General features: G+C 33.3%; 1 protein-coding gene across 1 annotated transcript; it reads right to left on the minus strand.

Moving 5' to 3' along the window:
* Positions 1-3,353: 3,353 nt before the first annotated feature.
* LOTGIDRAFT_163140 (hypothetical protein) lies at positions 3,354-5,772 on the minus strand (the record flags this gene model as incomplete). The annotated part of the gene is made up of 3 exons (XM_009059204.1): positions 3,354-3,635; positions 4,528-4,792; positions 5,474-5,772. 3 exons carry the CDS (start codon positions 5,770-5,772, stop codon positions 3,354-3,356), a joined length of 846 nt encoding a protein of 281 aa, XP_009057452.1.
* Positions 5,773-15,247: the final 9,475 nt, after the last annotated feature.

Genomic DNA, 15,247 nt, shown 5'->3' on the forward strand with positions numbered 1-15,247 from the left:
GAACTTAAAATACATCTGAGCATTAAGTCAATGACAGCTAAAAAAGTCTTTAACTCTCTGCGTAAGAATCTCCTGGGCACCATTTTTACTGAACTAGCCGATATTTGAGTATGACAAATGGATCTAGTTAGAGCGCCAACGTTTATTCCATTAATCTAATCAGTAATAATGTTCACAACTTATTGTAAAAATTTACGCCTTAAAATCCAAGTGTATCCATAATCATCTATGTGTGAGTGTGATCTCATTTAATTGTCCATTTAACTTGAATATTTGAATGTCTGAACAATGTCATATATACAGTAGACTTAAAATCCTGTCCAACTTTGTCTACGCACAGCTGCAACAGAAGATGTCTTGGTGTTAAGAGTCTATATCAACAAGGCGTTCAAATTTCGGATACCCCAATTTTTTAGAAAGAAGATAAGTTCCAGTTGTGATCGCAGTAAATAAAAAGTTAAATTACTTGTTTGAGGTCTATATGACTATTAGAAGGAATTATGCTATTTTCGTATAGTTTTAGTAATTTTGAAGACTTTTTACAAGTATTCAAGGCACAAATCAACCCCCCACCTGTAGTCCTGTACCCTTAAAATTATATCCTGAAATTATGTGAAATGACAGAAAACTTTATAAATTCAAGAACAACTCTGTGTGGGAGAGCACGAGAATTTAGCATACCTTGTCTATTCCAACCAATATCATGGTAATAAGGAAATTAATATTGTTCACAGCATAGTTCTACCTACCCTCTAATAAATCAAATCAATCTTTCTAATGGCAATTCTTCATGATAAAGTAGTATGTTCCCGATAAGGACAACTTGTGATTACACATGTCTTTATTACATTTCTTGGAGTTTTATAAACGTTTTTCAAAAACAAAACAAACTCAGAGTTTGCGACTGGATAATCACAATTTGGTTCCGCTTCCGATCAGGGATACCTTCGATTCTTCCTAAATTGCCGAGTCTTCCCACATGCGACCGATATCTTGTCTCCTTGACTCGGGATAAAAGCAAAATAACCAAATACTATACTAGATAACATTTAATCATCAAAATAATCAATAAGTATTGAAGGCCTAACAGCCAAATATTAAGACGTCTTAATCCTTAATCCCTAGTCCTTAATGCTTAATTCCTACTCCTTCATTTCCGTCTTCATTAGCCCACAAGGTGCAGAAGAGTAGGACGTAAAACTCCATTCATTTCATTTCCTACTCCTTCATTTGTAGGTCATTTTCAACATTTGTTTCACAAAATCAACATTGGTTCACCAAAGTCAACATTTGTTCACCAAAATCATCATCGTTCTCTTAATAAATTTTTTGTACGGTAGTTATATTTTGTATAGGCACAATTCTGCGTTGTTAAAATAATTATTAAGTACCGGTAGTTACTGTTTATGAATTACTACTTATTGTTCTCAATTTGGATACAAGTTTCATTTTGTAAAACAAATGTTGAAAATGACCTACAAATGATGGAGTAGGAATTAAGGACTAGAGATCTAAGGATTAAGACGTCTTAATATTGGGCTGTTCGATTTTCCATAAATAGGGCCATTTCTAGACCTACTCAAATCTGATCGACAGAGATACCGTTATAGTATCAAAACATAATTATTATAAGTGTTCAATAATGGTATAAGCCTATAAGTTATCATACGGGATTTGACATGGTCTTAAGCCCACTACACGTCGTTTTGAGGGCGTGAAAATGTGATTGGTGACATTTAGGCTATATCTGACCAATCAGATCGGTAGAATGGAAATGAGGTAGAGGAATCAAAACACAAAACCGCTTGCCGCCACCCGTTTGAAGAGATAAGAGCACATTCTTTGGAAGTAAATATCCAAAGTAAAGTATGGCCTCAATTCTGTACCTTACATATTCATCAACATATATGTAGGCTAATGTCAGACTGCTTTCTTTTTGTTTAGGTTCGCAAACAAAGCATCATAACGATTGATTGGTTTGATTGGCTGAAATTTGCTACCAAAACAGTAGAACCAATTTTGATTGGTCACTTGTGTTACCACGACCCCGAGGAAGTATGACGAATGGGGGTGTGCTTTGGACACAATGATAATCCAATCTACCCAAAGACAACATAATCGCGTGACAATATACTTCCACATCTACACTACAAGGCTGGTAGGTCTATAGTGCCAGATGTTTCGGACTATCAACATGATCGCCTACAAGGTTACAGAAAAAATTAAGAATAATTTTTTTTTATTTGTGCTCAATAATCAAATGATCAAACTAAAGATAGCTTACCAGGCAAGGTAATATACGACCACTGGCAGCTTTTATTTTGAATAAAAATAATGGGCAGTAGCCCACAGTAACAATCACCAGTATGAAATATTTAATCTTCAGTCATACACTTGTTTTGAACTCTTTGGGCAATACTGAATAATATTTACTCTGAGTTATTGCCCTTGCTCTTGAAAACGTGTTCAACGACATGTGGGCGTACAAAAATGATTTGAATGTAAGAATCCCTTGAAAACGTTCGCCTACAAATGTCACTTAGTGCCACTCATCTCACTTGAGTAAGCTAGTTATCTAGAGTTCATGGCTTATGACGTCATATGACGTATTAATGTTTGGCAATCAATCAGAAATGTGAAATAAACTCATGTGATATTATACTTAATTTAAGGATTGAATGTAGATTTTTTTGCGTTCATTGGTTGTATGAATACACAACACAAATAAAATAGTGCAAGGTTAATTAAATTGGTTTTTTTTATAAACGAATGAAAATACATGTCTGAAAGTTCTTCTATAAGAGTAACAAATAACTTAGATATTCATCACGAACCGGAAACCGAGATTTGTTCCATACCTTGTCTATTTTTAGTTGAAACATTTTGTGTATTCATACCACGAATCCCAAGTTGTCACAGGAGATGACGTCATTACTACGCCATTACGTCATTACGTCATCGGAGATCACTGAGGAAATTTGTAGTTCATCGGTAAATGAATGCAAATTTCTCACATGGGTTCACTGTACCACGTGACAATATAATGTAAATAAAATTATATGCAAATAAAGTATATTTCTCTGTAGAGCGCATGCGTCTGTACTAATTTTTCAAATGTGTCCCCCAATAGAATCAAGCTGTAATTACAACGTTCAAGTAGGAAACTTCCAAGAGGTAACAAATTGTGATATTGTGCTCGATTAGTGACTATCAAAATAAATCTGTCAGAGGGTTATATTTTTATGGATATCAGTGCATTGATTATGAAAATTGATTCAAATTGTAGTCAACGACCTCAAGTAACAAAGCTCTTCACTCAATAACTCGAAAAAATTTAATACGTCTTGGGTAAATTATTTTTTCTTATAAGTAACAACATAGGACGGTTGATCTCTTTTAGAACCACGAGTTTTACTAGGTATAGAAGGTCGGGATCTACAATGTAAGTGTAGCTTGTTAGCATTATTCGGTGATAATCTATGACACGTTTCCGGTTCAGATGGTAGCAAATCTTCTGATGTAAACATTCGGCGAAGTCCACCACCGTCATCCATTTTTATACCACCACTTTGATGACACTGAACCTCAATGACAGGTTGGTTGATTTCCGGTTGTTTTAATCGAACCTGAACCATCTAAAAATATAATTTTGTGCAAAAAGTAGGACGTAAAACTTTCATTTCATATAATTTATTGGCCAAGTTTGAGTCTATGAATTTTATGTCCATTCTAAGAGGTAGTATTCCTTTAAAAGGACATATGTTTTTTTATCAATCGTACCATAGTCTCAGAAATGGGAAATTTTTAGCATAGCCAATCAGTAATCAGCAATAGATCCATGTGTGTCCAGAATTATCCGCGTTAGAAAGTTAAAAAGACGAGTCGTCTTTTCTTGAGACAATGCTCCATAGAAATAGGAAAGAAATTCCTAGTTTGAGATATTTTGGAAGGAACTATGTGATTTTCGTACATTTTAGTAGTCTACTTCTGAAGACTATTTACATTATATTCAAGACTTAAACCAACCACTGGCAGCTTTAAAAATATTTGGCAGTACAATAACAATCACTAGTATGAAATATTCAACTTTCAGTCAAACACTTCTTTTGAACTTTTTGAATCGATACTGAATAATGTTACCAAGTTTCATCAAAATCTATCAAGAATTTGGCCTTCTGGAGTGTTTACAGACTAAAACTTGAACGCGTTTTTAAGAACAAGGGCAATAATATTTTTCGATTTATCTAATTTTCGTTAGGGTTTATCTTTGGGTGATTACATACACTTACCCCAAGTTTCGTCAAAATCCATCAAGAATTGTGCCTTCTAGAGCGTTTACGTGCTACAAATTGATCGTATTTTCAAGAACAAGGAAAATAACTCATAGCAATTGTTTTCGATTTTTCTGATTTTTAATAGCGTTTTGATCATCTACATTCAAAAATTCTAGTGGATATCAGATGATTTGAGAAAATTCGAAAATGTTAATGGTTTTTCGTAGTTAAATGTTTACTGATGTGAAATTACCTCAGATTTCCAAATTTTCTTCTTTATTGGTCTCTTGTGTGTTGGTTTCAGCGAGTTGTCATTGACTTTTAAATTTTTCATGGAATCAAATACATCAAAACATCGCACAACAGATGTAACAGCCGAATTGCTTGTTTTAGTTGCTGTAGCAGGTTTTAAAGTTGGTCTCTGTAGAATTTGAGGAGCTGATAACATTCCTTGGTAACTTCTGTATTCATTAATATTAGATCTCAGTGATTTCAATCGCCTATGAGTGTATTGTTCTCTGAAAAAATAGTCTAATTTTGTATGTTTCAGGTGCAAAGGTGCAAACAAGTCTTTACACCTACTTTCATTTTGATCATATGGCACATTAATCCAAAATCCTCAAATTGTGCTTGTTATTTCGAAATGTGAGATGAAAAGGTTTGTTTACATTCACCGCCTAATACATAAAATCAAATCAGGAGCCTTATACTTACACATTTTTATCGATAGGAAAACCCTGTTTAAACATTCACACAGAATCAAAACGTTTATATCGACAAAATGACTATGATCAACTGGATCGTCGCAGATTCTGACCACTAAAGCAAATTTTTGTTCTTTATGATCATCTAATGGTAACTTGGATTTTCAGTCGTTGATGCGTCGGTTTGATTAAATCCAACGATTGATTCCCACATATACAATGCAATTTATAGCTACGATTTTATTGTGCACCCCAAACAGTCAACTTTTTATGTGGTCTAGGAGCGGTACCCACTTACCACAGACATAAAAAAATATGCAACCACGACTAATTCCAACCCCAGTTGCACCGGGATTCTGACAGTTGCATGTTGACCTGAGGCCCAGTTCACCCTAAAGAGTGCTTGATAGTTTTAATATACAAATGTGTATACAGGTAGGTAGGTAGATGACCAGTTAACGTGTACATACTGTACAGGTATATTAGTATACTGACCTATATTGGTGCATATGATCTTGATATCGATTATGATGAATAAAGTGGAATGGTATTTCAGCAGATCCAGAACAATAAATACTGTTCAAATGGGGTGATAGAAGTCTATGTTCAAAAGATCTACTGCCAACAGAATCAGTTGAGTAAGTTTTCCTACATGCTAAACTGGCAACTGTACTTGTATTCAGTTTTATTCTATCGTCTTTTATAGCATGGAACTCTAATTTAGCAAATGCGGATTGACTTCTCGTCGTTTTAGAAGAACATGATTGTAAATTGCATCCACCATTGGCAGCCATTCTTTCCGTGTGATCTGTAAACCATTTATGAGTATTCTTACAAACTTGCCATCCTCCAAAATCCTATTGGAAAACAGAAAAATAAATCTCACCTCATTGTTTGTGGAATGGGTTAAAACTCAACAATTTGAAAAAGTATCATTATTCTTTATAATTCAAAAGACTGTGTCCTTGAATGGAACTAAATAATGCCATGAATTTTCATCAAAATTTGAAAAATTCTGACTAAACATATGTATATTATATGTGCGCATCAAGGTACATGACTCTACATGACTTATATAGTTCATGTCAAGAATTGTTCTTTCTTAGTGTAAAGGTGTTTACAAAAAAAAATCATATTTTAAGAGAGTTTTTATTTCATTTTTTGATAAAAACCATAATCATTGTTCTTGGCGGAAAGTTAAACGTGGCAAGCCGAGAATGTTATAGAAGAATATAAACTGTCAAAAAATAAAGTTTTATCCACTGTTTTTTCCCGGTTACCCTTAACAAGGAAATAAAGCTAAAGATTTGCATTTATAATCAGATTGAAAAAAAATAATAGAAATATCGATTGCAATGGAAGCCAGTCTATGAATAATTATGTAAATTGAGGGAAGTTCGTTTTTAACAATTTTTAAATGTTTTCTTATTTATAGTCTCATAAGAAAAATACGTAAAAACAGGTAAGGCCAGAGTGAATCATAGTTGCATCATAATATCTTACAATTACTGGTGTATCAATAATCAGAGATGATTTTGGTTCCACACATTCAATATCATTATTTCCATTTCCATCATACAAGTCTCTCAAAGTATTTGTGGCACACATTTCAAACATAGTTTTATACATACATGACATATCATGTGGGTTAATTTTATAGATTAGCCCACGGAATTCGGGTGAATAAGTACAGGCTACTGTCGTTCTTTTATGGCACTTCGACATTCTCAGTTTAAAAAGTTAAACAACCCTGAAAAAATAATAGGATCAAATAAGGCATAAAAATGATAGAAATGTTCAAAACAGTCCGAAAAAGATTTGAATGTATTATGTATATATAGTATATATATTTTTGCAATTCCCACCGCAAATGCTCTTCGTCCGAAAATTATGATGAATTTAATTAGACTCGGCTATTCAGAGCGGCTTGAGAGTTCTATAATAAGAATGACAGTAATACCAGGGCAGGCAGACTGAAAAGTTTAAAATTGAAGGGACTTATACCAAGGAGATGGTTTCATCTTTCATCATTTACACACTTTTTCCAGCGATGCTGCAAATTCTGGATGCTTTGATTTTGATGAAGAACAACTGACAGCTGCAATACCCAGTATGAAAAATTCAAGCATTAGTTATACACTTGTCTGAACTTTTTTGGATGATAATGAACAATTTTACCTAGTTTTGTCAAAAACCAGCAAGAATTATTCCTTCTACTCTGCTTCAAGCTAAAAAGTATTCAAGAACAAAAGTGATAACTCATGGAAAATGAGTTTTAATTTTTTTTTTCATTTATAGGTTTGATCCTTGTGTGGAATTAAACAATTTCACCAAGTTTCGTCATTCTGGTTTTGGAATTATTGCCCTCGGGCTTAAAACGTCAAATTTGTTTATGAGCTCATTAGAATTTTCATTTAATTTTAAACTTAGTGTGATTATTGGAATTTAGGATGATGTAGATTGTTGAAACGTAGTGTGTAATAAAACTAAGGAGTAGTATACCATAAAATTGTGTTCCTTTATTTAATGTGATCTCTACCCCTAAATGTCGCTAAAGGATTAATTTTGCAGTAATGGAGTGTTGAATAGAGTCTGAAGACAGATTGATCATTATTATTCATGTTGCTCGTTACTGAATCTAAAACTTTAACAAATTTAATATAGAAACATTTAATAATGCGTGACAGATATTTCACTGAAAAGTGATGAAACTAAAGAAACAATATTTTCTTTCTATTTGTAATGAATATTTTTTCTGTATAAGTACTTAAGGGGTTAACCCGTCTATACTTATTTAGTTATTTGCCACGCATTTATGCATCGTAACTCTTTTGCCACCAATCTGTTTAAAATCAGATTACAATTTCGTATCTTTTTCGTTTTCGGATATTTTAATCTACATTGTAATCTAGAAATATTATCATAAAACACAACATTAAAAAACATGTTGTTTTTTACTCAGTTTCATGCTACGGGATCTTGAAACAAATGACTGTCTGTTTTAATATTTCTATAATGCTCTACAACTGATGTATTGAGCAATATTTTAACAGTGAAAATATTTGATTTTATTGTAGGCCTATATTGTAGTCTTTAATAGATTTGTCCCGTCCCAAAAATAGTTGGCTATTTCCAATCAATCATTGCGTGTCACGTAAAACCCGTTTCTTAATAAAATAAGGAATTGTAGGATATCAAAACTTAAAGTAGAGCAATATGAGAGTAATTTGATTTTAATAAGATTGATTTGATTTGTATAGTACGTGGTAAATAGTCACTGCCGATGTATTGGTACTTGTTGGTGGTAAAAGTTTGTTGTAATCCGATTGTCGAGATCTCCCTCTTAGGCTCAGAACCTTTCAGAACCCTCATAATAAACCGGTTGATCATAGATATCACGTTATTCATATAATCTATCCATTGAGTTATGCCCTTGTATCGATTCTGGACCACAGAATAGATGATATCCTTTGACTCTATTTACACATTGACATTCATTTGCCAGTAGGTCGGCGTCAGTGGAGTTGGAGTAGGCCTAAATGTGTAGGCTAACACTTTAATCAATATTGAACTGAACTGCCTATTTAATTGAGGATTATTACCTTAAAATAATAGGTGCAACGTAGATATTGCAATAATTCTGATGGAAAGAGTGAGGTGTAGTCAAGGTACCGTTAGATACTTACTCATACTGCTTGCAGGTAACGAGAGCCAAAATGTGCGCTAACGTCAATGATAAATACTTCACAGGTCAATAGAATTTTTTAAATTGAGTGGGGCTGGGACTTAAATTGTGAAATTAATCAAAACTTTTACCTGTCGGTTCATTAGTAAGAATTAAGTCACCCTAATTGGTGCAAATTATATCTGCATCTCTACTCATGTTCCATCCCATTGTTTCTATGTTCTGAACTACGAAGGAAATCAACCTCCATCCGACCGTATAAAGTATGGCTGTTTAAACGAAGTCTGCTTCAAAATAACCATTGTAGTCCGAAGCCACTATCTATATAATATTTATTATAGATCAGTGTCCGAAGCACAGAACTGTTACCCGAAGTTTCAACATTAACTTTTGTAACATTTTGTAATTATAAGCCTATAATATCACCTTTCATCAATATTTTGCTAACACTGTCTTCGCTGTCGCATTCATAGAAAATTCGCGATATAGGGGGCCATTCAAAAATTACGTTACATAACACTTGTTCATACAACCTCCCCTAACACTTTGTTACAGGCAAACGAGATAACATCATCTATTAAAGGGATACTACGTCTTAGAATGAACATAAAATTGAATGAGTTCAATATAAGTATATATTCATCAGTGAACTTACCTGGTGTCATAAAGTTAAAAAAGAATCTTGAAAAAGGCCTAATCTTAATATTAAGCTTTTTTCAATAGTTAATTTTTATGAATAGGCTAAGTACTTAGTTTTTTTTTTGGATTTATCGGATTATATAATGATCCTGTTAATGTGATGAATGAATATATGCTCTTATTGGCCAAGTTTAAAATTTTATGTTCATTCTAAGAGGTAGTATATGTTCCTTTAAGAAATATATGTTAGCGGTCCAAAATCAACGCTTAAACTCTCATAAATCTATATATAAATGAGAAAAGATCTAGGGCTACCAAGTTTCATTCCAATACACGGATAGTTAGGACTCATCATAGATTCAATTTGCACCATTCCAATTTTCAATCAGAAGTCCTGCAATTTCACTAAAACTAAACACTAATCTCAAAATGATATGCCTTATACCACATTTGAGGCCCTTTGTGATTAGTGACGTTATCAAACACTTAGTTTTAGTGGAATGGAAGGAACCACAGGGTGGGGTAGGCCTATTTTTATTCGTCAAGCAATGAAACAATCGGCGAGAATATTAGATGAGAATATGCCCCCTATGTTCGAACGTTTAGTCAGAATTAAAGCGCCATTTTTTGACCAATCATACTTCAGCCTCAGAATTTTTTAGCCAATCTGTAATGATGTTCTACATTTATCAGCTTGAGTAAGCCTCAACGTTAGGTTCGAGATTTCGATATTATAGATGTATACTTTCCGTACAGGCTTACAGTGGAAATATTTATACTTTCCAAAGACCTCCCGTCTGGTCCCTGGATTACGTTCGATTAATTTTTCCACTATAATATAATGAGTGGTTCGACTTTCTTGAGCATATCACTGTGAATAGGCTATGTTTTATTCTGGACTAGTATTTCATTGAGCTGAAAGATCTTTCCGCAGAACATGAGCTTGCGAGATTAAAAGAATCAGGCGTAAGAGTTTTTGCCGTCCGGACTCGCTTTCTCGTAGCCTACATTTCCTGAAAAACAATATTAGTTACTGAATATAGGCCTAGCTGCGCTTGAAGAATCGAATTTCTGACGACAAATTATCTAATCGTTTTTTAGGATCTTCTCTAGTGATTTACAGCGCGAAAACGCTTTTATTTTTTATTTTTTGCTTTATGATTGCAAACGGTCCTAGTGTATGCCTTCACTGTTAAAACTCCAGGTTAGGCCCTAGCCTACAGCTTTGTTACATAGGCCTAATGACGCCGATATTGGTGAAAGATGAGAATAAATGATATTTTGTTGAATATAGCCTTAGAAGTATCATATATAAAAAGCTTAGACTACAACGCAAATCTATCAATTAACTCCTGAAAGATAAAAGTGATAAATATGTGAATATTAGGTTACTTTATTACAGTCGCCAAGAGAGTTTCGAGTTAAATTTTGATTGATATTGAAAATGTGTGCTTCGTGTTCCGAATGTTACGTTACAGACGGAAAGAAACGTTTGGCATGTGCCATAACCCGAACTATGTTTATCACAGCATTCAGCAACTTTCCAAAAGATAAAATAACACTTAATTATGCAATATAATATAACATGCAGTATATTTTCTGTTTGATTTATAAATTTATATTTGAATACTAGCTTTGAATACTAGGCTAAGCACATTATTTTGTTCAAGGTCTCCACATGACTATAAGATAGCACGAGATGTGTGTGACCTCATGAATTATTCATTAAGTTTAGAAGGAGGCTTAGGATCTGTTAGGAAAGGGTTGCACCATGTCGGATCGTGAGAGTGGAGACGAACAACAACAGGCGCAGGCACAAGGCACAGGTTTTTTCTTTTCCTATAACTATTCATTGTTTACCTAGTATAAACTTGTCTACAGTTCAGACGCCCTGCATACAATTTGACAGGTTGTTGCGCAGCCATTACTTCGTGTTGAATTTGACAAGTCCGTGTTTCCATTCGCATCGAGTTCGAGGTTTCGTTTATTATCGTCAGTGTTTATTCCCTATTTTATTCTACTTTATCTATAAATCCCAAAATTAGATGAAATCCCACACGCGTTCTATGCACTAATTGACAGGCCTGTGTAAAGCTGTGTAGGTTATGAGTAAAATAAAATTATTGAAATTTGGATGAGTGCAGTTCTTTGCTGAAACGTCAGGTGGTCAACTGAAATCCAAAATGGCGAATGTATTGTTGAGCTGTTTGCTGTCTACGAATTTTAGTAGCCGAAGTTTACACTGACAAGAATACAAATGCATTATTACTCAGTCACATATCTTTATGCCCCAAAATTTCAACACAGTTGTAAGAAGGATGCAATATGAGTCATTTAAAAAAATACTTGGTTTGACTGCCCTTCACTACACACACTTCACTAGTTCACTTTACTGTGAACGTGTATAGCATTGTAAACTGTACTGTAGTTAGGATAGACATAGTGGTATCCGTTTAGGCTTACTGTAGCCATCCCACAAACTAAGATAGATCATAGTCTTAGGGCAAAAAGAGTATTAACGTACTGTACTAAATAATGCATGAAATAAGCTTATTATATTGAAAATAATCAGCATCAAGTAGAAAGGAACTTTTTCTGACACTGAAAAGGACACCGTCCAACCACTACAATTTCTAAACAGACTTGAAATAAAGCCCTTAATAAGTTGGAGGAAATATGAGACTTGTCGAGGGGCTTATGGATTCAGATTATGCCTATAAGCCAGTTCAGAATATGTGTGCATGTGCAACACAAAACGCTCATTCCTTACTTCCGCCTCAGAATAAACAATGTCTTTTTACTATGGCTAGCGAGGGAAAAGTATATACCGGTAATACAAAGGGTCTATTACATAAACAGTTAAGCAAGTTCAAGGAGTATGTCAATTGTAAGTGTAGTAGATCTAAACCTTTTTTATATGATCCTTTCAATTGCTGGCCCTAGTAAGTTTATCCTGAGGCATGATTAAGAGTATAGATCCAAACTGGCTTATTGGTGACGCAAAAAAAGTTTTATTTTTAGATATTTTCCATTAAGTGCTTTAGTCAAAAATCAATGATTTAAGTTTACCAATATTACAGGAACATCGTTTTGTTACTTTATATTCATATAATGCACGACAAAAATTTGAGAAAAAGGATGCCCCAACAGTAACATCACATCTGACAAGAGTTGTTCCCCTTTTAAACTAAATTACCTTGTCAAAAGGGGTGGTTGGATTCCACGTTTTTATTACTACTGTACAGTATATCGTGGGTGACCGCTTGAAACCTCGTTTATGCCATATTTGGTCATTTTGACTTTTTGGTACCGTTCGAAAGCTCATAAAAGCGCGGATCTTGTGATCAAACCCTCGTATTCTTAGCTTGATTGTAAATAACTTTAAAAGCACTTATTAAATAACACATATATAATAGACAGTCAGATTTAAAACCTCGTAACATATATTATTATGCGAGGTTCAATGTTCCTTTTCTGAATATGAAAATGAAAAACCTTGTATACTGTATTGTTATACGAGTTTTTGGTTCAATTTTGCGTCATATATCGTTATATGAGGTTTCAAGCGGTCACCCAAGATATGGCCTTATTTCAACACAATACCCCTATCCAAAACCTTTATTATTAGGTTCATTGGAAATTACGTCACAAAAGATCAAGCAAATGTTTTCTTACCGTACTGTTGAAAATGTACATCTTTTGGGCTCCAAAAGTGAAATTGATGAAATATTGATTTAAGTGTAAGCTTACATGTATTTTCACCAACACCATGATGTTCCTTTTGCATCCATATGCTTACCTTATTGATTTTTTTGTCTGAAGCATTTAATCGAAAAAAATTCAAAAGACTTTTTACTTTGTTAGTACCGGTACGAAAAATTAATTAATATGGTCATGTCCGAATTATGATGGAATCCCATTTTATAAGTCATAGACAGTAATGGGCGTTGATTGTTTTTAGATTTTATTGTATTTTTTCTGGCTTTGTTACATTATAGTTTTTTCTGGAAAGATTTAATTCTAATTTTTCTACCTCTGCATAAATTGAAAGACAATGAGCTTTGCAGGTTAATGTAAAACTACTTAATGATTTTATGAAAAATATTACAGATTAAATTATATTCAATCATACAGTCTTACCTAACAAAAGTAGACTTGTGCCATTACAATTATCATGAAATTTTATGAGTTTTATGCTCATTGATTATGATTGACTATGAAAATTTCATTTTGTAGTGTACGCTATCCGGTACCTGAAAAATTTGAATTATTAAAGTGAAAGTAGAAAAAAAATTTAACTAAAAAACTTCCAAAAGTAGATACAATTTGTTACAATGATCAATGTATGTTGTTTTATTGCTGAGATCTCGATAAAGCTATTTTGACCGAGAAATAAACTTTTGTGCTGTAATAGATAAGAATGGCTTCCAACAGCTTTGGTGGGTGTATGTTTAATTAAAGGGACAGATGTGCCATTTTTGGGACCAATCATTCTTTAATCTCAGAAACATGATTTTTTTAGCTACGCCAATCAGTAAGTGTTCACAGCTCACCGACTGTGTTTGTTCAGAATTATCTGCATTTGAATGTTAAAATGACGACTCTTCATTTTATGATACTCTTTGATATAGAAAAGTTTGAAGTATTTAAAAGGAATTTTCGTACATTTCTAGTACCAATTTCTGAAGACTACCCAAAATGCAACATCTGCCCCTTTAAACCACTACTACAAAATTTTGCCCAAATCAAATGGAACTTACGTGTTTTTTGTTATGTGTCCTTGGTTTGTTGACAAATGATATCAGTAATCTTGATTTACCTGTGCTTAAATTGCATTGTAAGCTACAGCTGCTATAAATTTTTCTTTGTAAAAGTCTATATTGCATGAAGAATTAATTGTATTTTTGTTTTTAATTTTTTGTTATCACATTATTTCAGATGATCATTCAGATAGTGGAAGTAAGTTTTAAGTTTTGATTTTAGAAATTATGCACTTTTAATTTTATGTGTGGAGTGTGCTTCTCTATTGGCTAATATTTATATTTATGCCCTCAGACCACTCTAATTTAAAATTCAACCAAACTATCATTCTGTTTTTTTATTTTATTAGCTTAACGACAGCCCACTTGAATGTTCGTAAAATTAACCGTTTGAAGTAACCTGATAAACACTGAATCACAAAATACCAGCAATGTAGGAAGTACAAATTTGATTGATTAAAGCAGACATCGAGTTAGTTTGAAAGGTTCATTTGACGAAAGCTGAAGAGGGCTGTCGTTAGACGCTGACTTAAGTGGCTTTATTAAAAATAAAAGCACTGGAATGAAATTTTGATATGTTTGGGTTTAATTTATAGTGTGTGTCAATTTACATGGTACATTTCAATTAAATAGTAATGGAGAGTTGAAATTAACGCTGATTGATAGTGGAATAATTTAAGTGGAGATTTAAACTGGTTATATAACTAAATTTATGAAAATAACCAAATAAAGGAAATCTCTCTTCTGACTCTAATGAAAAACATTAATGGTCAGTTGATTGATATTATCAAAGATAAGCCTTGCAAAACATTGAATTTATGTGTCATGAAGGTCACACTTTTTTGAACATCACTTTTGACAAATCAAAAATTGAGAAATTAATGGCTTGAAAATGGCACACACTCACCTTTTAATGTTTAGTGTAGTATTGTTATTAATTGCAACTCTGTTGGTCTGTCAGATTTTGTTTTAATTTTCACATAATAAAGTATGCTTCTGTAAGCATATAACATTTGGTTTGTGAAAAAAGGAGTGGTTCTTTCATGGAAATGTGGACATGATATTGTCATCCAATCTGTCAGCCCAATTGTAGGATACAATACAGAATGCAGTTCATTTGGTCTTGATCATATTTTACTATGATGGGATGAGCGCTTTTTTAGTTTTGTACCCTTGACTAAGTAG

This window comes from Lottia gigantea (genome assembly GCF_000327385.1).
Source record: "Lottia gigantea unplaced genomic scaffold LOTGIsca_38, whole genome shotgun sequence".
NCBI classification, from domain to species: domain Eukaryota; kingdom Metazoa; phylum Mollusca; class Gastropoda; family Lottiidae; genus Lottia; species Lottia gigantea.